The 27,810-nt window shown below is 48.0% G+C and overlaps 2 protein-coding genes across 2 annotated transcripts; both read right to left on the reverse strand.

The window, feature by feature from the left end:
* Positions 1-9,053: 9,053 nt before the first annotated feature.
* LOC129845327 (threonine-rich protein-like) lies at positions 9,054-15,293 on the reverse strand. Its single transcript, XM_055913213.1, has 4 exons — positions 15,244-15,293; positions 14,398-14,552; positions 9,238-10,118; positions 9,054-9,089 (listed from the first exon to the last, which is right to left on the reverse strand). Exons 1-4 carry the CDS (start codon positions 15,291-15,293, stop codon positions 9,054-9,056), a joined length of 1,122 nt encoding a protein of 373 aa, XP_055769188.1.
* Positions 15,294-18,573: 3,280 nt separating this feature from the next.
* LOC129845328 (mucin-2-like) lies at positions 18,574-27,795 on the reverse strand (the record flags this gene model as incomplete). Its single annotated transcript, XM_055913214.1, has 10 exons — positions 18,574-18,702; positions 23,845-23,895; positions 24,304-24,419; positions 24,583-24,722; positions 24,806-24,861; positions 25,369-25,670; positions 25,929-26,019; positions 26,647-26,688; positions 27,367-27,432; positions 27,481-27,795. Coding segments are annotated over 10 exons (1,308 nt in total), but the record flags the coding sequence as incomplete, so codon positions are not given.
* Positions 27,796-27,810: the final 15 nt, after the last annotated feature.

Genomic DNA, 27,810 nt, shown 5'->3' on the forward strand with positions numbered 1-27,810 from the left:
TGTCATTATTGTATTTGTATTTGTAGTTGTCATTATTGCAGTTGAAGTTTTGGTTGTCGTTGTAGAAGCTACAATTGTGGTGGTTATAGGAGCTGCCGTTATAGTTGTGGTAGTAGGAGCATTTATGGTGCTGATGGTAGTAGGGACAGTGGAAGTTCTTGTAAAAGCTGTAGTTGTGATTATTTTAAGAGCAGCAGTTGTCATAGTTGGTGCTGCATTTGTATTGGTCATAAGAGCTACAGTTGTTGTTGTAGGAGATGTAGTGGTCGTTGGAGCAGCAGTTGGTTTACTTAGAGCTGCAGTAGTTGTCGTAGATGCAGCTGCTGTGGTTGACAGAGAAGCTACTGTTGTAGCAGGAGCTGCAGTTGTGAAAGGTGAGGTAAGTACAGCAGGTGTAGCGGCAGTAGGAGCTACAGTTGTAGGAACTGCAGGTGTTGTAGTAGGTGCTGTTGTTGTGGTTGTCGTAGGAGCTGAAGTTGAAGCTGTTATAGAAGGTGCTGCAGTCGTTGTGGGAGCTACAGTTGTTGTAGTTAGGGCTGCAGTGGTTGTCGTAGGGGCAGCTGCTGTGGTTGAAGTAGATGCTAAAGTTGTAGTAGGAGCTGCAGTTGTCGTGGAAGCTACAGTTGTTGTAGGTGTTGCTGTTGTGGTTGTCGTAGGAGCTGAAGTTGTAGTTGTTGTAGAAGGTGCTGCAGTCGTTGTGGTTGTAAGAACAGCAGTTGTTGTAGTAGGAGCTGCAGTGGCTGTCGTGGTAGGTTCTGCAGTCGTAGCAGTCGTAGGTTCTGTCGGAGTAGGTTCTGGAGATGTAGTGGTCGTTGGAGCAGCAGTTGTTTTAGTTAGATCTGCAGGGGTTATCGTAGAGGCAGCTGCTGTAGATGATATTGAAGCAAAAGTTGTTGTAGTAGGAGCTGCATTTGTGATTGTTGTAGTACGTACAGCAGGTGTATTGGTAGCAGGAGCTACAGTTGTAGGAACTGCAGGTGTTGTAGTAGGTGCTGCAGTGGCTGTCATGTTAGGTTCTGCAGTCGCATCAGTCGTAGGAGTAGGTTCTGTCATAGTAGATTCTGGAGATGTAGTGGTCGTTGGAGCAGCAGTAGTTTTAGTTGGATCTGCAGTGGTTATCGTAGAGGCAGCTGCTTTGGTTGACATAGAAGCTACAGTTGTTGTAGCAGGAGAATCAGTTGCGATTGTTGTAGTAAGTACAGCTGGTGTAGTGGTCGTGGCTGCTAGAGTTGTAGGAACTACAGGTGTTATAGTAGGTGCTGTTGTTGCGGTTGTCGTAGGAGCTGAAGTTGTAGTTGTTGTAGAAGGTGCTGCAGTTGTCGTGGGAGCTACAGTTGTTGTAGGTGTTGCTGTTGTGGTTGTCGTAGGAGCTGAAGTTGTAGTTGTTGTAGAAGGTGCTGCAGTCGTTGTGGTCGTAAAAACAGCAGTTGTTGTAGTAGGAGCTGCACTGGTTGTCGTAGTAGGTTCTGGAGTTGTAGTGGTCGTAGGAGCAGCATTTGTTGCAGTTAGGGCTGCAGTGGTTGCCGTAGGGGCAGCTGCTGTGGTTGAAGTAGATTCTAAAGTTGTTGTAGGAGCTGCAGTTGTCGTGGAAGCTACAGTTGTTGTAGTAGGAGCTGCACTGGTTGTCGTAATAGGTTCTGGAGTTGTAGTGGTCGTTGGAGCAGCAGTTGTTGTAGTTAGAGCTGCAGTAGTTGTCGTAGAGGCAGCTGCTGTGGTTGACGTAGAAGCTACAGTTGTTGCAGCAGGAGCTGTAGTTATGATTGCTGTAGTAAGCACAACAGGTGTAGTGGTCGTGGGAGCTACAGTTGTAGGAACTGCAGGTGTTGTAGTAGGTGCTGTTGTTGCGGTTGTCGTAGGAGCTGAAGTTGAAGCTGTTGTAGAAGGTGCTGCAGCCATTGTGGTCGTAAGAACAGCAGTTGTTGTAGTAGGAGCTGCATTGGTTGTCGTAGTAGGTTCTGGAGTTGTAGTGGTCGAAGGAGCAGCAGTTGTTGCAGTTAGGGCTGCAGTGGTTGTTGTAGGGGCAGCTGCTGTGGTTGAAGTAGATGCTAAAGTTGTTGTAGGAGCTGCAGTTGTCGTGGAAGCTACAGTTGTTGTAGGTGTTGCTGTTGTGGTTGTCGTAGGGGCTGAAGTTGTAGTTGTTGTAGAAGGTGCTGCACTAGCAGTGGTTGTAAGAATAGCAGTTGTTGTAGCAGGAGCTGCAGTGGTTGTCGTAGTAGGTTCTGGAGTTGTAGTGGTCGTTGGTGCAGCAGGTGTTGTAGTTAGAGCTGCAGTGGTTGTCATATAGGCAGCTGCTGTGGTTGAAGTAGATTCTAAAGTTGTTGTAGGAGCTGCAGGTGTCGTGGAAGCTACAGTTGTTGTAGATGTTGCTGTTGTGGTTGTCGTAGGAGCTGAAGTTGTAGTTGTTGTAGAAGGTGCTGCAGGCTCAGTGGTTGTAAGAATAGCAGTTGTTGTAGCAGGAGCTGCAGTGGTTGTCGTAATAGGCTCTGGAGTTGTAGTGGTTATTGGAGAAGCAGGTGTTGTAGTTAGAGCTGCAGTGGTTGTCGTAGAGGCAGCTGCTGTGGTTGACATAGAAGCTACAGTTGTTGCAGCAGGAGCTGTAGTTGGGATTGCTGTAGTAAGCACAACATGTGTATTGGTCGTGGGAGCTACAGTTGTAGGAACTGCAGGTGTTGTAGTAGTTTCTGTTCTTGCGGTTGTCGTAGGAGCTGAAGTTGAAGCTGTTGTAGAAGGTGCTGCAGCCATTGTTGTTGTAAGAACAGAAGTTGTTGTAGTAGGAGCTGCACTGGTTGTCGTAGTAGGTTCTGGAGTTGTAGTGGTCGAAGGAGCAGCAGTTGTTGTAGTTAGGGCTGCAGTGGTTGTCGTAGGGGCAGCTGCTGTGGTTGAAATAGATTCTAAAGTTTTTGTAGGAGCTGCAGTTGTCGTGGAAGCTACAGTTGTTGAAGGTGTTGCTGTTGTGGTTGTCGTAGGAGCTGAAGTTGTAGTTGTTGTCGAAGGTGCTTCAGTCTCAGTGGTTGTAAGAATAGCAGTTGTTGTAGCAGGAGCTGCAGTGGTTGTCGTAATAGGTTCTGGAGTTGTAGTGGTCGTTGGTGCAGCAGGTGTTGTAGTTAGAGCTGCAGTGGTTGTCGTAGAGGCAGCTGCTGTGGTTGACATAGAAGCTACAGTTGTTGCAGCAGGAGCGGTAGTTGTGATTGCTGTAGTAAGCACAACAGGTGTAGTGGTCGTGGGAGCTACAGTTGTAGGAACTGCAGGTGTTGTAGTAGGTGCTGTTGTTGCGGTTGTCGTAGGAGCTGAAGTTGAAGCTGTTGTAGAAGGTGCTGCAGCCATTGTTGTTTTAAGAACAGAAGTTGTTGTAGCAGGAGCTGCAGTGGTTGTCGTAATAGGTTCTGGAGTTGTAGTGGTCGTTGGTGCAGCAGGTGTTGTAGTTAGAGCTGCAGTGGTTGTCATATAGGCAGCTGCTGTGTTTGAAGTAGATTCTAAAGCTGTTGTAGGAGCTGCAGGTGTCGTGGAAGCTACAGTTGTTGTAGGTGTTGCTGTTGTGGTTGTCGTAGGAGCTGAAGTTGTAGTTGTTGTAGAAGGTGCTGCAGCCATTGTTGTTGTAAGAACAGAAGTTGTTGTAGTAGGAGCTGCAGTGGTTGTCGTAGTAGGTTCTGGAGTTGTAGTGGTCGAAGGAGCAGCAGTTGTTGTAGTTAGGGATGCAGTGGTTGTCGTAGGGGCAGCTGCTGTGGTTGAAATAGATTCTAAAGTTGTTGTAGGAGCTGCAGTTGTCGTGGAAGCTACAGTTGTTGAAGGTGTTGCTGTTGTGGTTGTCGTAGGAGCTGAAGTTGTAGTTGTTGTCGAAGGTGCTGCAGTCTCAGTGGTTGTAAGAATAGCAGTTGTTGTAGCAGGAGCTGCAGTGGTTGTCGTAATAGGTTCTGGAGTTGTAGTGGTTATTGGAGAAGCAGGTGTTGTAGTTAGAGCTGCAGTGGTTGTCGTAGAGGCAGCTGCTGTGGTTGACATAGAAGCTACAGTTGTTGCAGCAGGAGCTGTAGTTGTGATTGCTGTAGTAAGCACAACAGGTGTAGTGGTCGTGGGAGCTACAGTTGTAGGAACTGCAGGTGTTGTAGTAGGTGCTGTTGTTGCGGTTGTCGTAGGAGCTGAAGTTGAAGCTGTTGTAGAAGGTGCTGCAGCCAATGTTGTTTTAAGAACAGAAGTTGTTGTAGTAGGAGCTGCACTGGTTGTCGTAGTAGGTTCTGGAGTTGTAGTGGTCGAAGGAGCAGCAGTTGTTGCAGTTAGGGCTGCAGTGGTTGTCGTAGGGGCAGCTGCTGTGTTTGAAGTAGATTCTAAAGTTGTTGTAGGAGCTGCAGTTGTCGTGGAAGCTACAGTTGTTGTAGGTGTTGCTGTTGTGGTTGTCGTAGGGGCTGAAGTTGTAGTTGTTGTAGAAGGTGCTGCACTAGCAGTGGTTGTAAGAATAGCAGTTGTTGTAGCAGGAGCTGCAGTGGTTGTCGTAATAGGTTCTGGACTTGTAGTGGTTGTTGGTGCAGCAGGTGTTGTAGTTAGAGCTGCAGTGGTTGTCATATAGGCAGCTGCTGTGTTTGAAGTAGATTCTAAAGCTGTTGTAGGAGCTGCAGGTGTCGTGGAAGCTACAGTTGTTGTAGGTGTTGCTGTTGTGGTTGTTGTAGGAGCTGAAGTTGTAGTTGTTGTAGAAGGTGCTGCAGGCTCAGTGGTTGTAAGAATAGCAGTTGTTGTAGCAGGAGCTGCAGTGGTTGTCGTAATAGGTTCTGGAGTTGTAGTGGTTATTGGAGAAGCAGGTGTTGTAGTTAGAGCTGCAGTGGTTGTCGTAGAGGCAGCTGCTGTGGTTGACATAGAAGCTACAGTTGTTGCAGCAGGAGCTGTAGTTGGGATTGCTGTAGTAAGCACAACATGTGTATTGGTCGTGGGAGCTACAGTTGTAGGAACTGCAGGTGTTGTAGTAGGTTCTGTTCTTGCGGTTGTCGTAGGAGCTGAAGTTGAAGCTGTTGTAGAAGGTGCTGCAGCCATTGTTGTTGTAAGAACAGAAGTTGTTGTAGTAGGAGCTGCACTGGTTGTCGTAGTAGGTTCTGGAGTTGTAGTGGTCGAAGGAGCAGCAGTTGTTGCAGTTAGGGCAGCAGTGGTTGTCGTAGGGGCAGCTGCTGTGTTTGAAGTAGATTCTAAAGTTGTTGTAGGAGCTGCAGTTGTCGTGGAAGCTACAGTTGTTGTAGGTGTTGCTGTTGTGGTTGTCGTAGGAGATGAAGTTGTAGTTGTTGTAGAAGGTGCTGCACTCGCAGTGGTTGTAAGAATAGCAGTTGTTGTAGCAGGAGCTGCAGTGGTTGTCGTAATAGGTTCTGGAGTTGTAGTGGTCGTTGGTGCAGCAGGTGTTGTAGTTAGAGCTGCAGTGGTTGTCATATAGGCAGCTGCTGTGTTTGAAGTAGATTCTAAAGCTGTTGTGGGAGCTGCAGGTGTCGTGGAAGCTACAGTTGTTGTAGGTGTTGCTGTTGTGGTTGTCGTAGGAGCTGAAGTTGTAGTTGTTGTAGAAGGTGCTGCAGGCTCAGTGGTTGTAAGAATAGCAGTTGTTGTAGCAGGAGCTGCAGTGGTTGTCGTAATAGGTTCTGGAGTTGTAGTGGTTATTGGAGAAGCAGGTGTTGTAGTTAGAGCTGCAGTGGTTGTCGTAGAGGCAGCTGCTGTGGTTGACATAGAAGCTACAGTTGTTGCAGCAGGAGCTGTAGTTTCGATTGCTGTAGTAAGCACAACAGGTGTAGTGGTCGTGGGAGCTACAGTTGTAGGAACTGCAGGTGTTGTAGTAGGTGCTGAAGTTGAAGCTGTTGTAGAAGGTGCTGCAGCCATTGTGGTCGTAAGAACAGCAGTTGTTGTTGTAGGAGCTGCACTGGTTGTCGTAGCAGGTTCTGGAGTTGTAGTGGTCGAAGGAGCAGCAGTTGTTGCAGTTAGGGCTGCAGTGGTTGACGTAGGGGCAGCTGCTGTGGTTGAAGTAGATTCTAAAGTTGTTGTAGGAGCTGCAGTTGTCGTGGAAGCTACAGTTGTTGTAGGTGTTGCTGTTGTGTTTGTCGTAGGAGCTGAAGTTGTAGTTGTTGTCGAAGGTGCTTCAGTCTCAGTGGTTGTAAGAATAGCAGTTGTTGTAGCAGGAGCTGCAGTAGTTGTCGTAATAGGTTCTGGAGTTGTAGTGGTCGTTGGAGCAGCAGTTGTTGTAGTTAGAGCTGCAGTGGTTGTTGTAGGGGCAGCTGCTGTGGTTGAAGTAGATTCTAAAGTTGTTGTAGGAGCTGCAGTTGTCTTGGAAGCTACAGTTGTTGTAGGTGTTGCTGTTGTGGTTGTCGTAGGAGCTGAAGTTGTAGTTGTTGTCGAAGGTGCTGCAGTCTCAGTGGTTGTAAGAATAGCAGTTGTTGTAGCAGGAGCTGCAGTGGTTGTCGTAATAGGTTCTGGAGTTGTAGTGGTCGTTGGTGCAGCAGGTGTTGTAGTTAGAGCTGCAGTGGTTGTCGTAGAGGCAGCTGCTGTGGTTGACATAGAAGCTACAGTTGTTGCAGCAGGAGCTGTAGTTGTGATTGCTGTAGTAAGCACAACAGGTGTAGTGGTCGTGGGAGCCACAGTTGTAGGAACTGCAGGTGTTGTAGTAGGTGCTGTTGTTGCGGTTGTCGTAGGAGCTGAAGTTGAAGCTGTTGTAGAAGGTGCTGCAGCCATTGTTGTTTTAAGAACAGAAGTTGTTGTAGTAGGAGCTGCACTGGTTGTCGTAGTAGGTTCTGGAGTTGTAGTGGTCGAAGGAGCAGCAGTTGTTGTAGTTAAGGCTGCAGTGGTTGTCGTAGGGGCAGCTGCTGTGGTTGAAGTAGATTCTAAAGTTGTTGTAGGAGCTGCAGTTGTCGTGGAAGCTACAGTTGTTGTAGGTGTTGCTGTTGTGGTTGTCGTAGGAGCTGAAGTTGTAGTTGTTGTCGAAGGTGCTTCAGTCTCAGTGGTTGTAAGAATAGCAGTTGTTGTAGCAGGAGCTGCAGTGGTTGTCGTAATAGGTTCTGGAGTTGTAGTGGTCGTTGGTGCAGCAGGTGTTGTAGTTAGAGCTGCAGGGGTTGTCATATAGGCAGCTGCTGTGGTTGAAGTAGATTCTAAAGTTGTTGTAGGAGCTGCAGGTGTCGTGGAAGCTACAGTTGTTGTAGGTGTTGCTGTTGTGGTTGTCGTAGGAGCTGAAGTTGTAGTTGTTGTAGAAGGTGCTGCAGGCTCAGTGATTGTAAGAATAGCAGTTGTTGTAGCAGGAGCTGCAGTGGTTGTCGTAATATGTTCTGGAGTTGTAGTGGTTATTGGAGAAGCAGGTGTTGTAGTTAGAGCTGCAGTGGTTGTCGTAGAGGCAGCTGCTGTGGTTGACATAGAAGCTACAGTTGTTGCAGCAGGAGCTGTAGTTGTGATTGCTGTAGTAAGCACAACAGGTGTAGTGGTCGTGGGAGCTACAGTTGTAGGAACTGCAGGTGTTGTAGTAGGTGCTGTTGTTGCGGTTGTCGTAGGAGCTGAAGTTGAAGCTGTTGTAGAAGGTGCTGCAGCCATTGTTGTTTTAAGAACAGAAGTTGTTGTAGTAGGAGCTGCACTGGTTGTCGTAGTAGGTTCTGGAGTTGTAGTGGTCGAAGGAGCAGCAGTTGTTGCAGTTAGGGCAGCAGTGGTTGTCGTAGGGGCAGCTGCTGTGTTTGAAGTAGATTCTAAAGTTGTTGTAGGAGCTGCAGTTGTCGTGGAAGCTACAGTTGTTGTAGGTGTTGCTGTTGTGGTTGTCGTAGGAGATGAAGTTGTAGTTGTTGTCGAAGGTGCTGCACTCGCAGTGGTTGTAAGAATAGCAGTTGTTGTAGCAGGAGCTGCAGTGGTTGTCGTAATAGGTTCTGGAGTTGTAGTGGTCGTTGGTGCAGCAGGTGTTGTAGTTAGAGCTGCAGTGGTTGTCATATAGGCAGCTGCTGTGTTTGAAGTAGATTCTAAAGCTGTTGTGGGAGCTGCAGGTGTCGTGGAAGCTACAGTTGTTGTAGGTGTTGCTGTTGTGGTTGTCGTAGGAGCTGAAGTTGTAGTTGTTGTAGAAGGTGCTGCAGGCTCAGTGGTTGTAAGAATAGCAGTTGTTGTAGCAGGAGCTGCAGTGGTTGTCGTAATAGGTTCTGGAGTTGTAGTGGTTATTGGAGAAGCAGGTGTTGTAGTTAGAGCTGCAGTGGTTGTCGTAGAGGCAGCTGCTGTGGTTGACATAGAAGCTACAGTTGTTGCAGCAGGAGCTGTAGTTTCGATTGCTGTAGTAAGCACAACAGGTGTAGTGGTCGTGGGAGCTACAGTTGTAGGAACTGCAGGTGTTGTAGTAGGTGCTGTTGTTGCGGTTGTCGTAGATGCTGAAGTTGAAGCTGTTGTAGAAGGTGCTGCAGCCATTGTGGTCGTAAGAACAGCAGTTGTTGTTGTAGGAGCTGCACTGGTTGTCGTAGCAGGTTCTGGAGTTGTAGTGGTCGAAGGAGCAGCAGTTGTTGCAGTTAGGGCTGCAGTGGTTGACGTAGGGGCAGCTGCTGTGGTTGAAGTAGATTCTAAAGTTGTTGTAGGAGCTGCAGTTGTCGTGGAAGCTACAGTTGTTGTAGGTGTTGCTGTTGTGTTTGTCGTAGGAGCTGAAGTTGTAGTTGTTGTCGAAGGTGCTTCAGTCTCAGTGGTTGTAAGAATAGCAGTTGTTGTAGCAGGAGCTGCAGTAGTTGTCGTAATAGGTTCTGGAGTTGTAGTGGTCGTTGGAGCAGCAGTTGTTGTAGTTAGAGCTGCAGTGGTTGTTGTAGGGGCAGCTGCTGTGGTTGAAGTAGATTCTAAAGTTGTTGTAGGAGCTGCAGTTGTCTTGGAAGCTACAGTTGTTGTAGGTGTTGCTGTTGTGGTTGTCGTAGGAGCTGAAGTTGTAGTTGTTGTCGAAGGTGCTGCAGTCTCAGTGGTTGTAAGAATAGCAGTTGTTGTAGCAGGAGCTGCAGTGGTTGTCGTAATAGGTTCTGGAGTTGTAGTGGTCGTTGGTGCAGCAGGTGTTGTAGTTAGAGCTGCAGTGGTTGTCGTAGAGGCAGCTGCTGTGGTTGACATAGAAGCTACAGTTGTTGCAGCAGGAGCTGTAGTTGTGATTGCTGTAGTAAGCACAACAGGTGTAGTGGTCGTGGGAGCCACAGTTGTAGGAACTGCAGGTGTTGTAGTAGGTGCTGTTGTTGCGGTTGTCGTAGGAGCTGAAGTTGAAGCTGTTGTAGAAGGTGCTGCAGCCATTGTTGTTTTAAGAACAGAAGTTGTTGTAGTAGGAGCTGCACTGGTTGTCGTAGTAGGTTCTGGAGTTGTAGTGGTCGAAGGAGCAGCAGTTGTTGTAGTTAAGGCTGCAGTGGTTGTCGTAGGGGCAGCTGCTGTGGTTGAAGTAGATTCTAAAGTTGTTGTAGGAGCTGCAGTTGTCGTGGAAGCTACAGTTGTTGTAGGTGTTGCTGTTGTGGTTGTCGTAGGAGCTGAAGTTGTAGTTGTTGTCGAAGGTGCTTCAGTCTCAGTGGTTGTAAGAATAGCAGTTGTTGTAGCAGGAGCTGCAGTGGTTGTCGTAATAGGTTCTGGAGTTGTAGTGGTCGTTGGTGCAGCAGGTGTTGTAGTTAGAGCTGCAGGGGTTGTCATATAGGCAGCTGCTGTGGTTGAAGTAGATTCTAAAGTTGTTGTAGGAGCTGCAGGTGTCGTGGAAGCTACAGTTGTTGTAGGTGTTGCTGTTGTGGTTGTCGTAGGAGCTGAAGTTGTAGTTGTTGTCGAAGGTGCTTCAGTCTCAGTGGTTGTAAGAATAGCAGTTGTTGTAGCAGGAGCTGCAGTGGTTGTCGTAATAGGTTCTGGAGTTGTAGTGGTCGTTGGAGCAGCAGTTGTTGTAGTTAGAGCTGCAGTGGTTGTTGTAGGGGCAGCTGCTGTGGTTGAAGTAGATTCTAAAGTTGTTGTAGGAGCTGCAGTTGTCTTGGAAGCTACAGTTGTTGTAGGTGTTGCTGTTGTGGTTGTCGTAGGAGCTGAAGTTGTAGTTGTTGTCGAAGGTGCTGCAGTCTCAGTGGTTGTAAGAATAGCAGTTGTTGTAGCAGGAGCTGCAGTGGTTGTCGTAATAGGTTCTGGAGTTGTAGTGGTCGTTGGTGCAGCAGGTGTTGTAGTTAGAGCTGCAGTGGTTGTCGTAGAGGCAGCTGCTGTGGTTGACATAGAAGCTACAGTTGTTGCAGCAGGAGCTGTAGTTGTGATTGCTGTAGTAAGCACAACAGGTGTAGTGGTCGTGGGAGCCACAGTTGTAGGAACTGCAGGTGTTGTAGTAGGTGCTGTTGTTGCGGTTGTCGTAGGAGCTGAAGTTGAAGCTGTTGTAGAAGGTGCTGCAGCAGTTGTTGTTTTAAGAACAGAAGTTGTTGTAGTAGGAGCTGCACTGGTTGTCGTAGTAGGTTCTGGAGTTGTAGTGGTCGAAGGAGCAGCAGTTGTTGTAGTTAAGGCTGCAGTGGTTGTCGTAGGGGCAGCTGCTGTGGTTGAAGTAGATTCTAAAGTTGTTGTAGGAGCTGCAGTTGTCGTGGAAGCTACAGTTGTTGTAGGTGTTGCTGTTGTGGTTGTCGTAGGAGCTGAAGTTGTAGTTGTTGTCGAAGGTGCTTCAGTCTCAGTGGTTGTAAGAATAGCAGTTGTTGTAGCAGGAGCTGCAGTGGTTGTCGTAATAGGTTCTGGAGTTGTAGTGGTCGTTGGTGCAGCAGGTGTTGTAGTTAGAGCTGCAGGGGTTGTCATATAGGCAGCTGCTGTGGTTGAAGTAGATTCTAAAGTTGTTGTAGGAGCTGCAGGTGTCGTGGAAGCTACAGTTGTTGTAGGTGTTGCTGTTGTGGTTGTCGTAGGAGCTGAAGTTGTAGTTGTTGTAGAAGGTGCTGCAGGCTCAGTGATTGTAAGAATAGCAGTTGTTGTAGCAGGAGCTGCAGTGGTTGTCGTAATAGGTTCTGGAGTTGTAGTGGTTATTGGAGAAGCAGGTGTTGTAGTTAGAGCTGCAGTGGTTGTCGTAGAGGCAGCTGCTGTGGTTGACATAGAAGCTACAGTTGTTGCAGCAGGAGCTGTAGTTGTGATTGCTGTAGTAAGCACAACAGGTGTAGTGGTCGTGGGAGCTACAGTTGTAGGAACTGCAGGTGTTGTAGTAGGTGCTGTTGTTGCGGTTGTCGTAGGAGCTGAAGTTGAAGCTGTTGTAGAAGGTGCTGCAGCCATTGTTGTTGTAAGAACAGAAGTTGTTGTAGTAGGAGCTGCACTGGTTGTCGTAGTAGGTTCTGGAGTTGAACTGGTCGAAGGAGCAGCAGTTGTTGTAGTTAGGGCTGCAGTGGTTGTCGTAGGGGCAGCTGCTGTGGTTGAAGTCGATTCTAAAGTTGTTGTAGGAGCTGCAGTTGTCGTGGAAGCTACAGTTGTTGTAGGTGTTGCTGTTGTGGTTGTCGTAGGAGCTGAAATTGTAGTTGTTGTCGAAGGTGCTTCAGTCTCAGTGGTTGTAAGAATAGCAGTTGTTGTAGCAGGAGCTGCAGTGGTTGTCGTAATAGGTTCTGGAGTTGTAGTGGTCGTTGGTGCAGCAGGTGTTGTAGTTAGAGCTGCAGTGGTTGTCAAATAGGCAGCTGCTGTGGTTGAAGTAGATTCTAAAGTTGTTGTAGGAGCTGCAGGTGTCGTGGAAGCTACAGTTGTTGTAGGTGTTGCTGTTGTGGTTGTCGTAGGAGCTGAAGTTGTAGTTGTTGTAGAAGGTGCTGCAGGCTCAGTGGTTGTAAGAATAGCAGTTGTTGTAGCAGGAGCTGCAGTGGTTGTCGTTAGAGGTTCTGGAGTTGTAGTGGTCATTGGAGAAGCAGGTGTTGTAGTTAGAGCTGCAGTGGTTGTCGTAGAGGCAGCTGCTGTGGTTGACATAGAAGCTACAGTTGTTGCAGCAGGAGCTGTAGTTGTGATTGCTGTAGTAAGCACAACAGGTGTAGTGGTCGTGGGAGCTACAGTTGTAGGAACTGCAGGTGTTGTAGTAGGTGCTGTTGTTGCGGTTGTCGTAGATGCTGAAGTTGAAGCTGTTGTAGAAGGTGCTGCAGCCATTGTGGTCGTAAGAACAGCAGTTGTTGTTGTAGGAGCTGCACTGGTTGTCGTAGTAGGTTCTGGAGTTGTAGTGGTCGAAGGAGCAGCAGTTGTTGCAGTTAAGGCTGCAGTGGTTGACGTAGGGGCAGCTGCTGTGGTTGAAGTAGATTCTAAAGTTGTTGTAGGAGCTGCAGTTGTCGTGGAAGCTACAGTTGTTGTAGGTGTTGCTGTTGTGTTTGTCGTCGGAGCTGACGTTGTAGTTGTTGTCGAAGGTGCTTCAGTCTCAGTGGTTGTAAGAATAGCAGTTGTTGTAGCAGGAGCTGCAGTGGTTGTCGTAATAGGTTCTGGAGTTGTAGTGGTCGTTGGAGCAGCAGTTGTTGTAGTTAGAGCTGCAGTGGTTGTTGTAGGGGCAGCTGCTGTGGTTGAAGTAGATTCTAAAGTTGTTGTAGGAGCTGCAGTTGTCTTGGAAGCTACAGTTGTTGTAGGTGTTGCTGTTGTGGTTGTCGTAGGAGCTGAAGTTGTAGTTGTTGTCGAAGGTGCTGCAGTCTCAGTGGTTGTAAGAATAGCAGTTGTTGTAGCAGGAGCTGCAGTGGTTGTCGTAATAGGTTCTGGAGTTGTAGTGGTCGTTGGTGCAGCAGGTGTTGTAGTTAGAGCTGCAGTGGTTGTCGTAGAGGCAGCTGCTGTGGTTGACATAGAAGCTACAGTTGTTGCAGCAGGAGCTGTAGTTGTGATTGCTGTAGTAAGCACAACAGGTGTAGTGGTCGTGGGAGCCACAGTTGTAGGAACTGCAGGTGTTGTAGTAGGTGCTGTTGTTGCGGTTGTCGTAGGAGCTGAAGTTGAAGCTGTTATAGAAGGTGCTGCAGCCGTTGTTGTTTTAAGAACAGAAGTTGTTGTAGTAGGAGCTGCACTGGTTGTCGTAGTAGGTTCTGGAGTTGTAGTGGTCGAAGGAGCAGCAGTTGTTGTAGTTAAGGCTGCAGTGGTTGTCGTAGGGGCAGCTGCTGTGGTTGAAGTAGATTCTAAAGTTGTTGTAGGAGCTGCAGTTGTCGTGGAAGCTACAGTTGTTGTAGGTGTTGCTGTTGTGGTTGTCGTAGGAGCTGAAGTTGTAGTTGTTGTCGAAGGTGCTTCAGTCTCAGTGGTTGTAAGAATAGCAGTTGTTGTAGCAGGAGCTGCAGTGGTTGTCGTAATAGGTTCTGGAGTTGTAGTGGTCGTTGGTGCAGCAGGTGTTGTAGTTAGAGCTGCAGGGGTTGTCATATAGGCAGCTGCTGTGGTTGAAGTAGATTCTAAAGTTGTTGTAGGAGCTGCAGGTGTCGTGGAAGCTACAGTTGTTGTAGGTGTTGCTGTTGTGGTTGTCGTAGGAGCTGAAGTTGTAGTTGTTGTAGAAGGTGCTGCAGGCTCAGTGATTGTAAGAATAGCAGTTGTTGTAGCAGGAGCTGCAGTGGTTGTCGTAATAGGTTCTGGAGTTGTAGTGGTTATTGGAGAAGCAGGTGTTGTAGTTAGAGCTGCAGTGGTTGTCGTAGAGGCAGCTGCTGTGGTTGACATAGAAGCTACAGTTGTTGCAGCAGGAGCTGTAGTTGGGATTGCTGTAGTAAGCACAACAGGTGTAGTGGTCGTGGGAGCTACAGTTGTAGGAACTGCAGGTGTTGTAGTAGGTGCTGTTGTTGCGGTTGTCGTAGGAGCTGAAGTTGAAGCTGTTGTAGAAGGTGCTGCAGCCATTGTTGTTGTAAGAACAGAAGTTGTTGTAGTATGAGCTGCACTGGTTGTCGTAGTAGGTTCTGGAGTTGAACTGGTCGAAGGAGCAGCAGTTGTTGTAGTTAGGGCTGCAGTGGTTGTCGTAGGGGCAGCTGCTGTGGTTGAAGTCGATTCTAAAGTTGTTGTAGGAGCTGCAGTTGTCGTGGAAGCTACAGTTGTTGTAGGTGTTGCTGTTGTGGTTGTCGTAGGAGCTGAAATTGTAGTTGTTGTCGAAGGTGCTTCAGTCTCAGTGGTTGTAAGAATAGCAGTTGTTGTAGCAGGAGCTGCAGTGGTTGTCGTAATAGGTTCTGGAGTTGTAGTGGTCGTTGGTGCAGCAGGTGTTGTAGTTAGAGCTGCAGTGGTTGTCAAATAGGCAGCTGCTGTGGTTGAAGTAGATTCTAAAGTTGTTGTAGGAGCTGCAGGTGTCGTGGAAGCTTCAGTTGTTGTAGGTGTTGCTGTTGTGGTTGTCGTAGGAGCTGAAGTTGTAGTTGTTGTAGAAGGTGCTGCAGGCTCAGTGGTTGTAAGAATAGCAGTTGTTGTAGCAGGAGCTGCAGTGGTTGTCGTAATAGGTTCTGGAGTTGTAGTGGTTATTGGAGAAGCAGGTGTTGTAGTTAGAGCTGCAGTGGTTGTCGTAGAGGCAGCTGCTGTGGTTGACATAGAAGCTACAGTTGTTGCAGCAGGAGCTGTAGTTGTGATTGCTGTAGTAAGCACAACAGGTGTAGTGGTCGTGGGAGCTACAGTTGTAGGAACTGCAGGTGTTGTAGTAGGTGCTGTTGTTGCGGTTGTCGTAGATGCTGAAGTTGAAGCTGTTGTAGAAGGTGCTGCAGCCATTGTGGTCGTAAGAACAGCAGTTGTTGTTGTAGGAGCTGCACTGGTTGTCGTAGCAGGTTCTGGAGTTGTAGTGGTCGAAGGAGCAGCAGTTGTTGCAGTTAGGGCTGCAGTGGTTAACGTAGGGGCAGCTGCTGTGGTTGAAGTAGATTCTAAAGTTGTTGTAGGAGCTGCAGTTGTCGTGGAAGCTACAGTTGTTGTAGGTGTTGCTGTTGTGGTTGTCGTAGGAGCTGAAGTTGTAGTTGTTGTAGAAGGTGCTGCACTCGCAGTGGTTGTAAGAATAGCAGTTGTTGTAGCAGGAGCTGCAGTGGTTGTCGTAATAGGTTCTGGAGTTGTAGTGGTCGTAGGAGCAGCAGTTGTTGTAGTTAGAGCTGCAGCTGTTGTTGTAGGGGCAGCTGCTGTGGTTGAAGTAGATTCTAAAGTTGTTGTAGAAGCTGCAGTTGTCTTGGAAGCTACAGTTGTTGTAGGTGTTGCTGTTGTGGTTGTCGTAGGAGCTGAAGTTGTAGTTGTTGTCGAAGGTGCTGCAGTCTCAGTGGTTGTAAGAATAGCAGTTGTTGTAGCAGGAGCTGCAGTGGTTGTCGTAGTAGGTTCTGGAGTTGTAGTGGTCGTTGGAGCAGCAGTTGTTGTCGTTAGAGCTGCAGTGGTTGTCGTAGAGGCAGCTGCTGTGGTTGACGTAGAAGCTACAGTTGTTGCAGCAGGAGCTGTAGTTGTGATTGATGTAGTAAGCACAACATGTGTATTGGTCGTGGGAGCTACAGTTGTAGGAACTGCAGGTGTTGTAGTAGGTTCTGTTGTTGCTGTTGTCGTAGGAGCTGAAGTTGAAGCTGTTGTAGAAGGTGCTGCAGCCATTGTTGTTGTAAGAACAGAAGTTGTTGTAGTAGGAGCTGCACTGGTTGTCGTAGTAGGTTCTGGAGTTGTAGTGGTCGAAGGAGCAGCAGTTGTTGTAGTTAGAGCTGCAGTGGTTGTCGTAGGGGCAACTGCTGTGGTTGAAGTTGATTCTAAAGTTGTTGTAGGAGCTGCAGTTGTCGTGGAAGCTACAGTTGTTGTAGGTGTTGCTGTTGTGGTTGTCGTAGGAGCTGAAGTTGTAGTTGTTGTCGAAGGTGCTTCAGTCTCAGTGGTTGTAAGAATAGCAGTTGTTGTAGCAGGAGCTGCAGTGGTTGTCGTAATAGGTTCTGGAGTTGTAGTGGTCGTTGGTGCAGCAGGTGTTGTAGTTAGAGCTGCAGTGGTTGTCAAATAGGCAGCTGCTGTGGTTGAAGTAGATTCTAAAGTTGTTGTAGGAGCTGCAGTTGTCGTGGAAGCTACAGTTGTTGTAGGTGTTGCTGTTGTGGTTGTCGTAGGAGCTGAAATTGTAGTTGTTGTCGAAGGTGCTTCAGTCTCAGTGGTTGTAAGAATAGCAGTTGTTGTAGCAGGAGCTGCAGTGGTTGTCGTAATAGGTTCTGGAGTTGTAGTGGTCGTTGGTGCAGCAGGTGTTGTAGTTAGAGCTGCAGTGGTTGTCAAATAGGCAGCTGCTGTGGTTGAAGTAGATTCTAAAGTTGTTGTAGGAGCTGCAGGTGTCGTGGAAGCTTCAGTTGTTGTAGGTGTTGCTGTTGTGGTTGTCGTAGGAGCTGAAGTTGTAGTTGTTGTAGAAGGTGCTGCAGGCTCAGTGGTTGTAAGAATAGCAGTTGTTGTAGCAGGAGCTGCAGTGGTTGTCGTAATAGGTTCTGGAGTTGTAGTGGTTATTGGAGAAGCAGGTGTTGTAGTTAGAGCTGCAGTGGTTGTCGTAGAGGCAGCTGCTGTGGTTGACATAGAAGCTACAGTTGTTGCAGCAGGAGCTGTAGTTGTGATTGCTGTAGTAAGCACAACAGGTGTAGTGGTCGTGGGAGCTACAGTTGTAGGAACTGCAGGTGTTGTAGTAGGTGCTGTTGTTGCGGTTGTCGTAGATGCTGAAGTTGAAGCTGTTGTAGAAGGTGCTGCAGCCATTGTGGTCGTAAGAACAGCAGTTGTTGTTGTAGGAGCTGCACTGGTTGTCGTAGCAGGTTCTGGAGTTGTAGTGGTCGAAGGAGCAGCAGTTGTTGCAGTTAGGGCTGCAGTGGTTAACGTAGGGGCAGCTGCTGTGGTTGAAGTAGATTCTAAAGTTGTTGTAGGAGCTGCAGTTGTCGTGGAAGCTACAGTTGTTGTAGGTGTTGCTGTTGTGGTTGTCGTAGGAGCTGAAGTTGTAGTTGTTGTAGAAGGTGCTGCACTCGCAGTGGTTGTAAGAATAGCAGTTGTTGTAGCAGGAGCTGCAGTGGTTGTCGTAATAGGTTCTGGAGTTGTAGTGGTCGTAGGAGCAGCAGTTGTTGTAGTTAGAGCTGCAGCTGTTGTTGTAGGGGCAGCTGCTGTGGTTGAAGTAGATTCTAAAGTTGTTGTAGAAGCTGCAGTTGTCTTGGAAGCTACAGTTGTTGTAGGTGTTGCTGTTGTGGTTGTCGTAGGAGCTGAAGTTGTAGTTGTTGTCGAAGGTGCTGCAGTCTCAGTGGTGATAAGAATAGCAGTTGTTGTAGCAGGAGCTGCAGTGGTTGTCGTAGTAGGTTCTGGAGTTGTAGTGGTCGTTGGAGCAGCAGTTGTTGTCGTTAGAGCTGCAGTGGTTGTCGTAGAGGCAGCTGCTGTGGTTGACGTAGAAGCTACAGTTGTTGCAGCAGGAGCTGTAGTTGTGATTGATGTAGTAAGCACAACATGTGTATTGGTCGTGGGAGCTACAGTTGTAGGAACTGCAGGTGTTGTAGTAGGTTCTGTTGTTGCTGTTGTCGTAGGAGCTGAAGTTGAAGCTGTTGTAGAAGGTGCTGCAGCCATTGTTGTTGTAAGAACAGAAGTTGTTGTAGTAGGAGCTGCACTGGTTGTCGTAGTAGGTTCTGGAGTTGTAGTGGTCGAAGGAGCAGCAGTTGTTGTAGTTAGAGCTGCAGTGGTTGTCGTAGGGGCAACTGCTGTGGTTGAAGTTGATTCTAAAGTTGTTGTAGGAGCTGCAGTTGTCGTGGAAGCTACAGTTGTTGTAGGTGTTGCTGTTGTGGTTGTCGTAGGAGCTGAAGTTGTAGTTGTTGTCGAAGGTGCTTCAGTCTCAGTGGTTGTAAGAATAGCAGTTGTTGTAGCAGGAGCTGCAGTGGTTGTCGTAATAGGTTCTGGAGTTGTAGTGGTCGTTGGTGCAGCAGGTGTTGTAGTTAGAGCTGCAGGGGTTGTCATATAGGCAGCTGCTGTGGTTGAAGTAGATTCTAAAGTCGTTGTAGGAGCTGCAGGTGTCGTGGAAGCTACAGTTGTTGTAGGTGTTGCTGTTGTGGTTGTCGTAGGAGCTGAAGTTGTAGTTGTTGTAGAAGGTGCTGCAGGCTCAGTGGTTGTAAGAATAGCAGTTGTTGTAGCAGGAGCTGCTGTGGTTGTCGTAATAGGTTCTGGAGTTGTAGTGGTTATTGGAGAAGCAGGTGTTGTAGTTAGAGCTGCAGTGGTTGTCGTAGAGACAGCTGCTGTGGTTGACATAGAAGCTACAGTTGTTGCAGCAGGAGCTGTAGTTGTGATTGCTGTAGTAAGCACAACAGGTGTAGTGGTCGTGGGAGCTACAGTTGTAGGAACTGCAGGTGTTGTAGTAGGTGCTGTTGTTGCGGTTGTCGTAGGAGCTGAAGTTGAAGCTGTTGTAGAAGGTGCTGCAGCCATTGTGGTCGTAAGAACAGCAGTTGTTGTTGTAGGAGCTGCACTGGTTGTCGTAGTAGGTTCTGGAGTTGTAGTGGTCGAAGGAGCAGCAGTTGTTGCAGTTAGGGCTGCAGTGGTTAACGTAGGGGCAGCTGCTGTGGTTGAAGTAGATTCTAAAGTTGTTGTAGAAGCTGCAGTTGTCGTGGAAGCTACAGTTGTTGTAGGTGCTGCTGTTGTGGTTGTCGTAGGAGCTGAAGTTGTAGTTGTTGTAGAAGGTGCTGCACTCTCAGTGGTTGTAAGAATAGCAGTTGTTGTAGCAGGAGCTGCAGTGGTTGTCGTAATAGGTTCTGGAGTTGTAGTAGTCGTTGGAGCAGCAGTTGTTGTAGTTAGAGCTGCAGTGGTTGTTGTAGGGGCAGCTGCTGTGGTTGAAGTAGATTCTAAAGTTGTTGTAGGATCTGCAGGTGTCGTGGAAGCTACAGTTGTTGTAGGTGTTGCTGTTTTGGTTGTCGTAGGAGCTGAAGTTGTAGTTGTTGTAGAAGGTGCTGCAGGCTCAGTGGTTGAAAGAATAGCAGTTGTTGTAGCAGGAGCTGCAGTGGTTGTCGTAATAGGTTCTGGAGTTGTAGTGGTTATTGGAGAAGCAGGTGTTGTAGTTAGAGCTGCAGTGGTTGTCGTAGAGGCAGCTGCTGTGGTTGACATAGAAGCTACAGTTGTTGCAGCAGGAGCTGTAGTTGTGATTGCTTTAGTAAGCACAACAGGTGTAGTGGTCGTGGGAGCTACAGTTGTAGGAACTGCAGGTGTTGTAGTAGGTGCTGTTGTTGCGGTTGTCGTAGGAGCTGAAGTTGAAGCTGTTGTAGAAGGTGCTGCAGCCATTGTGGTCGTAAGAACAGCAGTTGTTGTTGTAGGAGCTGCACTGGTTGTCATAGTAGGTTCTGGAGTTGTAGTGGTCGAAGGAGCAGCAGTTGTTGCAGTTAGGGCTGCAGTGGTTAACGTAGGGGCAGCTGCAGTGGTTGTCGTAATAGGTTCTGGAGTTGTAGTGGTCGTTGGAGCAGCAGTTGTTGTAGTTAGAGCTGCAGTGGTTGTCGTAGAGGCAGCTGCTGGGGTTGAAGTAGATTCTAAAGTTGTTGTAGGAGCTGCAGTTGTCGTTGAAGCTACAGTTGTTGTAGGTGCTGCTGTTGTGGTTGTCGTAGGAGCTGAAGTTGTAGTTGTTGTAGAAGGTGCTGCACTCGCAGTGGTTGTAAGAATAGCAGTTGTAGTAGCAGGAGCTGCAGTGGTTGTCGTAATAGGTTCTAGAGTTGTAGTGGTCGTTGGAGCAGCAGTTGTTGTAGTTAGAGCTGCAGCTGTTGTTGTAGGGGCAGCTGCTGTGGTTGAAGTAGATTCTAAAGTTGTTGTAGGAGCTGCAGTTGTCTTGGAAGCTACAGTTGTTGTAGGTGTTGCTGTTGTGGTTGTCGTAGGAGCTGAAGTTGTAGTTGTTGTCGAAGGTGCTTCAGTCTCAGTGGTTGTAAGAATAGCAGTTGTTGTAGCAGGAGCTGCAGTGGTTGTCGTAATAGGTTCTGGAGTTGTAGTGGTCGTTGGTGCAGCAGGTGTTGTAGTTAGAGCTGCAGGGGTTGTCATATAGGCAGCTGCTGTGGTTGAAGTAGATTCTAAAGTTGTTGTAGGAGCTGCAGGTGTCGTGGAAGCTACAGTTGTTGTAGGTGTTGCTGTTGTGGTTGTCGTAGGAGCTGAAGTTGTGGTTGTTGTAGAAGGTGCTGCAGGCTCAGTGGTTGTAAGAATAGCAGTTGTTGTAGCAGGAGCTGCTGTGGTTGTCGTAATAGGTTCTGGAGTTGTAGTGGTTATTGGAGAAGCAGGTGTTGTAGTTAGAGCTGCAGTGGTTGTCGTAGAGGCAGCTGCTGTGGTTGACGTAGAAGCTACAGTTGTTGCAGCAGGAGCTGTAGTTGTGATTGTTGTAGTAAGCACAACAGGTGTAGTGGTCGTGGGAGCTACAGTTGTAGGAACTGCAGGTGTTGTAGTTGGTGCTGTTGTTGCGGTTGTCGTAGGAGCTGAAGTTGAAGCTGTTGTAGAAGGTGCTGCAGCCATTGTGGTCGTAAGAACAGCAGTTGTTGTTGTAGGAGCTGCACTGGTTGTCGTAGTAGGTTCTGGAGTTGTAGTGGTCGAAGGAGCAGCAGTTGTTGCAGTTAGGGCTGCAGTGGTTAACGTAGGGGCAGCTGCTGTGGTTGAAGTAGATTCTAAAGTTGTTGTAGGAGCTGCATTTGTCGTGGAAGCTACAGTTGTTGTAGGTGTTGCTGTTGTGGTTGTCGTAGGAGATGAAGTTGTAGTTGTTGTAGAAGGTGCTGCACTCGCAGTGGTTGTAAGAATAGCAGTTGTTGTAGCAGGAGCTGCAGTGGTTGTCGTAATAGGTTCTGGAGTTGTAGTAGTCGTTGGAGCAGCAGTTGTTGTAGTTAGAGCTGCAGTGGTTGTTGTAGGGGCAGCTGCTGTGGTTGAAGTAGATTCTAAAGTTGTTGTAGGAGCTGCAGTTGTCTTGGAAGCTACAGTTGTTGTAGGTGTTGCTGTTGTGGTTGTCGTAGGAGCTGAAGTTGTAGTTGTTGTCGAAGGTGCTGCAGTCTCAGTGGTTGTAAGAATAGCAGTTGTTGTAGCAGGAGCTGCAGTGGTTGTCGTAGTAGGTTCTGGAGTTGTAGTGGTCGGTGGAGCAGCAGTTGTTGTCGTTAGAGCTGCAGTGGTTGTCGTAGAGGCAGCTGCTGTGGTTGACGTAGAAGCTACAGTTGTTGCAGCAGGAGCTGTAGTTGTGATTGATATAGTAAGCACAACATGTGTATTGGTCGTGGGAGCTACAGTTGTAGGAACTGCAGGTGTTGTAGTAGGTTCTGTTGTTGCGGTTGTCGTAGGAGCTGAAGTTGAAGCTGTTCTAGAAGGTGCTGCAGCCATTGTTGTTGTAAGAACAGAAGTTGTTGTAGTAGGAGCTGCACTGGTTGTCGTAGTAGGTTCTGGAGTTGTAGTGGTCGAAGGAGCAGCAGTTGTTGTAGTTAGGGCTGCAGTGGTTGTCGTAGGGGCAACTGCTGTGGTTGAAATAGATTCTAAAGTTGTTGTAGGAGCTGCAGTTGTCGTGGAAGCTACAGTTGTTGTAGGTGTTGCTATTGTGGTTGTCGTAGGAGCTGAAGTTGTAGTTGTTGTAGAAGGTGCTGCAGGCTCAGTGGTTGTAAGAATAGCAGTTGTTGTAGCAGGAGCTGCAGTGGTTGTCGTAATAGGTTCTGGAGTTGTAGTGGTTATTGGAGAAGCAGGTGTTGTAGTTAGAGCTGCAGTGGTTGTCGTAGAGGCAGCTGCTGTGGTTGACATAGAAGCTACAGTTGTTGCAGCAGGAGCTGTAGTTGTGATTGCTGTAGTAAGCACAACAGGTGTAGTGGTCGTGGGAGCTGAAGTTGTAGGAACTGCAGGTGTTGTAGTAGGTGCTGTTGTTGCGGTTGTCGTAGGAGCTGAAGTTGAATCTGTTGTAGAAGGTGCTGCAGCCATTGTGGTCGTAAGAACAGCAGTTGTTGTTGTAGGTGCTGCACTGGTTGTCGTAGTAGGTTCTGGAGTTGTAGTGGTCAAAGGAGCAGCAGTTGTTGCAGTTAGGGCTGCAGTGGTCAACGTAGGGGCAGCTGCTGTGGTTGAAGTAGATTCTAAAGTTGTTGTAGGAGCTGCAGTTGTCGTGGAAGCTACAGTTGCTGTAGGTGTTGCTGTTGTGGTTGTCGTAGGAGCTGAAGTTGTAGTTGTTGTAGAAGGTGCTGCACTCGCAGTGGTTGTAAGAACAGCAGTTGTTGTAGCAGGAGCTGCAGTGGTTGTCGTAATAGGTTCTGGAGTTGTAGTGGTCGTTGGAGCAGCAGTTGTTGTAGTTAGAGCTGCAGTGGTTGTTGTAGGGGCAGCTGCTGTGGTTGAAGTAGATTCTAAAGTTGTCGTAGGAGCTGAAGTTGTAGTTGTTGTCGAAGGTGCTGCAGTCTCAGTGGTTGTAAGAATAGCAGTTGTTGTAGTAGGAGCTGCACTGGTTGTCGTAGTAGGTTCTGGAGTTGTAGTGGTCGAAGGAGCAGCAGTTGTTGTAGTTAGGGCTGCAGTGGTTGTCGTAGGGGCAGCTGCTGTGGTTGAAATAGATTCTAAAGTTGTTGTAGGAGCTGCAGTTGTTGTGGAAGCCACAGTTGTTGTAGGTGTTGCTGTTGTGGTTGTCGTAGGAGCTGAAGTTGTAGTTGTTGTAGAAGGTGCTGCAGTCTCAGTGGTTGTAAGAATAGCAGTTGTTGTAGCAGGAGCTGCAGTGGTTGTCGTAGTAGGTTCTGGAGTTGTAGTGATCGTTGGAGCAGCAGTTGTTGTAGTTAGAGCTGCAGTTGTTGTCGTAGAGGCAGCTGCTGTGGTTGACGTAGAAGCTACAGTTGTTGCAGCAGGAGCTGTAGTTGTGATTGATGTAGTAAGCACAACATGTGTATTGGTCGTGGGAGCTACAGTTGTAGGAACTGCAGGTGTTGTAGTAGGTTCTGTTGTTGCGGTTGTCGTAGGAGCTGAAGTTGAAGCTGTTGTAGAAGGTGCTGCAGCCATTGTTGTTGTAAGAACAGAAGTTGTTGTAGTAGGAGCTGCACTGGTTGTCGTAGTAGGTTCTGGAGTTGTAGTGGTCGAAGGAGCAGCAGTTGTTGTAGTTAGGGCTGCAGTGGTTGTCGTAGGGGCAGCTGCTGTGGTTGAAATAGATTCTAAAGTTGTTGTAGGAGCTGCAGTTGTCGTGGAAGCTACAGTTGTTGTAGGTGTTGCTGTTGTGGTTGTCGTAGGAGCTGAAGTTGTAGTTGTTGTCGAAGGTGCTTCAGTCTCAGTGGTTGTAAGAATAGCAGTTGTTGTAGCAGGAGCTGCAGTGGTTGTCGTAATAGGTTCTGGAGTTGTAGTGGTCGTTGGTGCAGCAGGTGTTGTAGTTAGAGCTGCAGTGGTTGTCGTATAGGCAGCTGCTGTGGTTGTCGTAGAAGCTACAGTTGTTGCAGCAGGAGGTGTAGTTGTGATTGCTGTAGTAAGCACAACAGGTGTAGTGGTCGTGGGAGCTACAGTTGTAGGAACTGCAGGTGTTGTAGTAGGTGCTGTTGTTGCGGTTGTCGTAGGAGCTGAAGTTGAATCTGTTGTAGAAGGTGCTGCAGCCATTGTGGTCGTAAGAACAGCAGTTGTTGTTGTAGGAGCTGCACTGGTTGTCGTAGTAGGTTCTGGAGTTGTAGTGGTCAAAGGAGCAGCAGTTGTTGCAGTTAGGGCTGCAGTGGTTGACGTAGGGGCAGCTGCTGTGGTTGAAGTAGATTCTAAAGTTGTTGTAGGAGCTGCAGTTGTCGTGGAAGCTACAGTTGCTGTAGGTGTTGCTGTTGTGGTTGTCGTAGGAGCTGAAGTTGTAGTTGTTGTAGAAGGTGCTGCACTTGCAGTGGTTGTAAGAACAGCAGTTGTTGTAGCAGGAGCTGCAGTGGTTGTCGTAATAGGTTCTGAAGTTGTAGTGGTCGTTGGAGCAGCAGTTGTTGTAGTTAGAGCTGCAGTGGTTGTTGTAGGGGCAGCTGCTGTGGTTGAAGTAGATTCTAAAGTTGTTGTAGGAGCTGCAGTTGTCTTGGAAGCTACAGTTGTTGTAGGTGTTGCTGTTGTGGTTGTCGTAGGAGCTGAAGTTGTAGTTGTTGTCGAAGGTGCTGCAGTCTCAGTGGTTGTAAGAATAGCAGTTGTTGTAGCAGGAGCTGCAGTGGTTGTCGTAGTAGGTTCTGGAGTTGTAGTGGTCGTTGGAGCAGCAGTTGTGTTCGTTAGAGCTGCAGTGGTTGTCGTAGAGGCAGCTGCTGTGGTTGACGTAGAAGCTACAGTTGTTGCAGCAGGAGCTGTAGTTGTGATTGATGTAGTAAGCACAACATGTGTATTGGTCGTGGGAGCTACAGTTGTAGGAACTGCAGGTGTTGTAGTAGGTTCTGTTGTTGCAGTTGTCGTAGGAGCTGAAGTTGAAGCTGTTGTAGAAGGTGCTGCAGCCATTGTTGTTGTAAGAACAGAAGTTGTTGTAGTAGGAGCTGCACTGGCTGTCGTAGTAGGTTCTGGAGTTGTAGTGGTCGAAGGAGCAGCAGTTGTTGTAGTTAGGGCTGCAGTGGTTGTCGTAGGGGCAGCTGCTGTGGTTGAAATAGATTCTAAAGTTGTTGTAGGAGCTGCAGTTGTCGTGGAAGCTACAGTTGTTGTAGGTGTTGCTGTTGTGGTTGTCGTAGGAGCTGAAGTTGTAGTTGTTGTCGAAGGTGCTTCAGTCTCAGTGGTTGTAAGAATAGCAGTTGTTGTAGCAGGAGCTGCAGTGGTTGTCGTAATAGGTTCTGGAGTTGTAGTGGTCGTTGGTGCAGCAGGTGTTGTAGTTAGAGCTGCAGTGGTTGTCGTATAGGCAGCTGCTGTGGTTGTCGTAGAAGCTACAGTTGTTGCAGCAGGAGCTGTAGTTGTGATTGCTGTAGTAAGCACAACAGGTGTAGTGGTCGTGGGAGTTACAGTTGTAGGAACTGCAGGTGTTGTTGTAGGGGCTGTTGTTGCGGTCGTAGTAGGAGCTGAAGTTGAAGCTGTTGTAGAAGGTGCTGCAGCCATTGTGGTCGTAAGAACAGCAGTTGTTGTAGTAGGAGCTGCATTGGTTGTCGTAGTAGGTTCTGGAGTTGTAGTGGTCGAAGCAGCAGCAGTTGTTGCAGTTAGGGCTGCAGTGGTTGACGTAGGGGCAGCTGCTGTGGTTGAAGTAGATTCTAAAGTTGTTGTAGGAGCTGCAGTTGTCGTGGAAGCTACAGTTGTTGTAGGTGTTGCTGTTGTGGTTGTCGTAGGATCTGAAGTTGTAGTTGTTGTCGAAGGTGCTGCAGTCTCAGTGGTTGTAAGAATAGCAGTTGTTGTAGCAGGAGCTGCAGTGGTTGTCGTAATCGGTTCTGGAGTTGTAGGGGTCGTTGGTGCAGCAGGTTTTGTAGTTAGAGCTGCAGTGGTTGTCATAGAAGCAGCTGCTGTTGTTGAAGTAGATTCTAAAGTTGTTTTAGGAGCTGCAGTTGTCGTTGAAGCTACAGTTGCTGAAGGTATTGCTGTTGTGGTTGTCGTAGGAGCTGAAGTTGTAGTTGTTGTAGAAGGTGCTGCAGTCGCAGTGGTTGTAAGAATAGCAGTTGTTGTAGCAGGAGCTGCAGTGTTTGTCGTAATAGGTTCTGGAGTTGTAGTGGTCGTAGGAGCAGCAGTTGTTGTAGTTAGAGCTGCAGTGGTTGTCGTAGGGGCAGCTGCTGTGGTTGAAGTAGATTCTGAAGTTGTTGTAGGAGCTGCAGTTGTCGTGGAAGAAACAGTTGTTGTAGGTGTTACTGGTGCGGTTGTCGTAGGAGCTGAAGTTGAAGCTGTTATAGAAGGTGCTGCAGCCATTGTTGTTGTAAGAACAGAAGTTGGTGTAGTAGGAGCTGCACTGGTTGTCGTAGTAGGTTCTGGAGTTGTAGTGGTCGAAGGAGCAGCAGTTATTGCAGTGAGGGCTGCAATGGTTGTCGTAGGGGCAGCTGCTGTGGTTGAAGTAGATTCTAAAGTTGTTGTAGGAGCTGCAGTGGTCGTGAAAGCTACAGTTGTTGTAGGTGTTGCTGTTGTGGTTGTCGTAGGAGCTGAAGTTGTAATTGTTGTAGAAGATGCTGCAGTCGCAGTGGTTGTAAGAATAGCAGTTGTTGTAGCAGGAGCTGCAGTGGTTGTCGTAATAGGTTCTGGAGTTGTAGTGGTCGTAGGAGCAGCAGTTGTTGTAGCAGGAGCTGCAGTGGTTGTCGTAATACGTTCTGGAGATGTAGTGGTCGTTGGAGCAGCAGTTGTTGTAGTTAGAGCTGCAGTGGTTGTCGTAGAGGCAGCTGCTGTGGTTGACGTAGAAGCTACAGTTGTTGCAGCAGGAGCTGTAGTTGTTATTGATGTAGTAAGCACAAAAGGTGTAGTGGTCGTGGGAGCTACAGTTGTAGAAACTGCAGGTGTTGTAAGAGGTGCTGTTGTTGCGGTTGTCGTAGGAGCTGAAGTTGAAGCTGTTGTAGAAGGTGCTGCAGCCATTGTTGTTGTAAGAACAGAAGTTGGTGTAGTAGGAGCTGCACTGGTTGTCGTAGTAGGTTCTGGAGTTGTAGTGGTCGAAGGAGCAGCAGTTGTTGCAGTGAGGGCTGCAATGGTTGTCGTAGGGGCAGCTGCTGTGGTTGAAGTAGATTCTAAAGTTGTTGTAGGAGCTGCAGTTGTCGTGGAAGCTTCAGTTGTTGTAGGTGTTGCGGTTGTGGTTGTCGTAGGAGCTGAAGTTGTAGTTGTTGTCGAAGGTGCTGCAGTCTCAGTGGTTGTAAGAATACCAGTTGTTGTAGGAGGTGCAGTGGTTGTCATAATAGGTTCTGGAGTTATAGTGGTCGTTGGAGCAGCAGTTGTTGTAGTTAGAGCTGCAGTGGTTGTCGTAGGGGCAGCTGCTGTGGTAGAAGTAGATGCTAAGGTTGTTGTAGGAGCTGCAGTTGTCGTGGGAGCTGCAGTTGTTGTAGGTGTTTCTGTTGTTGCGGTTGTCGTAGGAGCTGAAGTTGTAGTTGTTGTAGAAGGTGCTACAGTCTCAGTGGTTGTAAGAATAGCAATTGTTGTAGCAGGAGCTGCAGTGGTTGTCGTAATAGGTTCTGGAGTTGTAGTGGTCATTAGAGCAACAGGTGTTGTAGTTAGAGCTGCAGTGGTTGTCATAGTGGCAGCTGCTGTGGTTGAAGTAGATTCTAAAGTTGTTGTAGGAGCTGCAGTTGTCGTGGAAGCTACAGTTGTTGTAGGTGTTGCTGTTGTGGTTGTCGTAGGAGCTGAAGTTGTAGTTATTGTAGAAGGTGCTGCAGTTGCAGTGGTTGTAAGAATAGCAGTTGTTGTAGCAGGAGCTGAAGTGGTTGTCGTAATAGGTTCTGGAGTTGTAGTGGTCGTTGGAGCAGCAGTTGTTGTAGTTAGAGCTGCAGTGGTTGTCGTAGAGGCAGCTTCTGTGGTTGACGTAGAAGCTACAGTTGTTGCAGCAGTAGCTGTAGTTGTGATTGATGTAGTAAGCACAACAGGTGTAGTGGTCGTGGGAGCTACAGTTGTAGGAACTGCAGGTGTTGTAGTAGGTGCTGTTGTTGCGGTTGTCGTAGGAGCTGAAGTTGAAGCTGTTATAGAAGGTGCTGCAGCCATTGTTGTTGTAAGAACAGAAGTTGGTGTAGTAGGAGCTGCACTGGTTGTCGTAGTAGGTTCTGGAGTTGTAGTGGTCGAAGGAGCAGCAGTTGTTGCAGTGAGGGCTGCAATGGTTGTCGTAGGGGCAGCTGCTGTGGTTGAAGTAGATTCTAAAGTTGTTGTAGGAGCTGCAGTTGTCGTGGAAGCTACAGTTGTTGTAGGTGTTGCTGTTGTGGTTGTCGTAGGAGCTGAAGTTGTAGTTGTTGTAGAAGGTGCTGCAGTCTCAGTGGTTGTAAGAATAGCAGTTGTTGTAGCAGGAGCTGCAGTGGTTGTCGTAATAGGTTCTGGAGTTGTAGTGGTCGTTGGAGCAGCAGTTGTTGTAGTTAGAGCTGCAGTGGTTGTCGTAGAGGCAGCTTCTGTGGTTGACGTAGAAGCTACAGTTGTTGTAGGAGCTGCAGTTGTCGTGGGAGCTACAGTTGTTGTAGGTGTTTCTGTTGTTGCGGTTGTCGTAGGAGCTGAAGTTGTAGTTGT

This window comes from Salvelinus fontinalis, unplaced genomic scaffold (genome assembly GCF_029448725.1).
Source record: "Salvelinus fontinalis isolate EN_2023a unplaced genomic scaffold, ASM2944872v1 scaffold_0280, whole genome shotgun sequence".
Lineage (NCBI taxonomy): Eukaryota > Metazoa > Chordata > Actinopteri > Salmoniformes > Salmonidae > Salvelinus > Salvelinus fontinalis.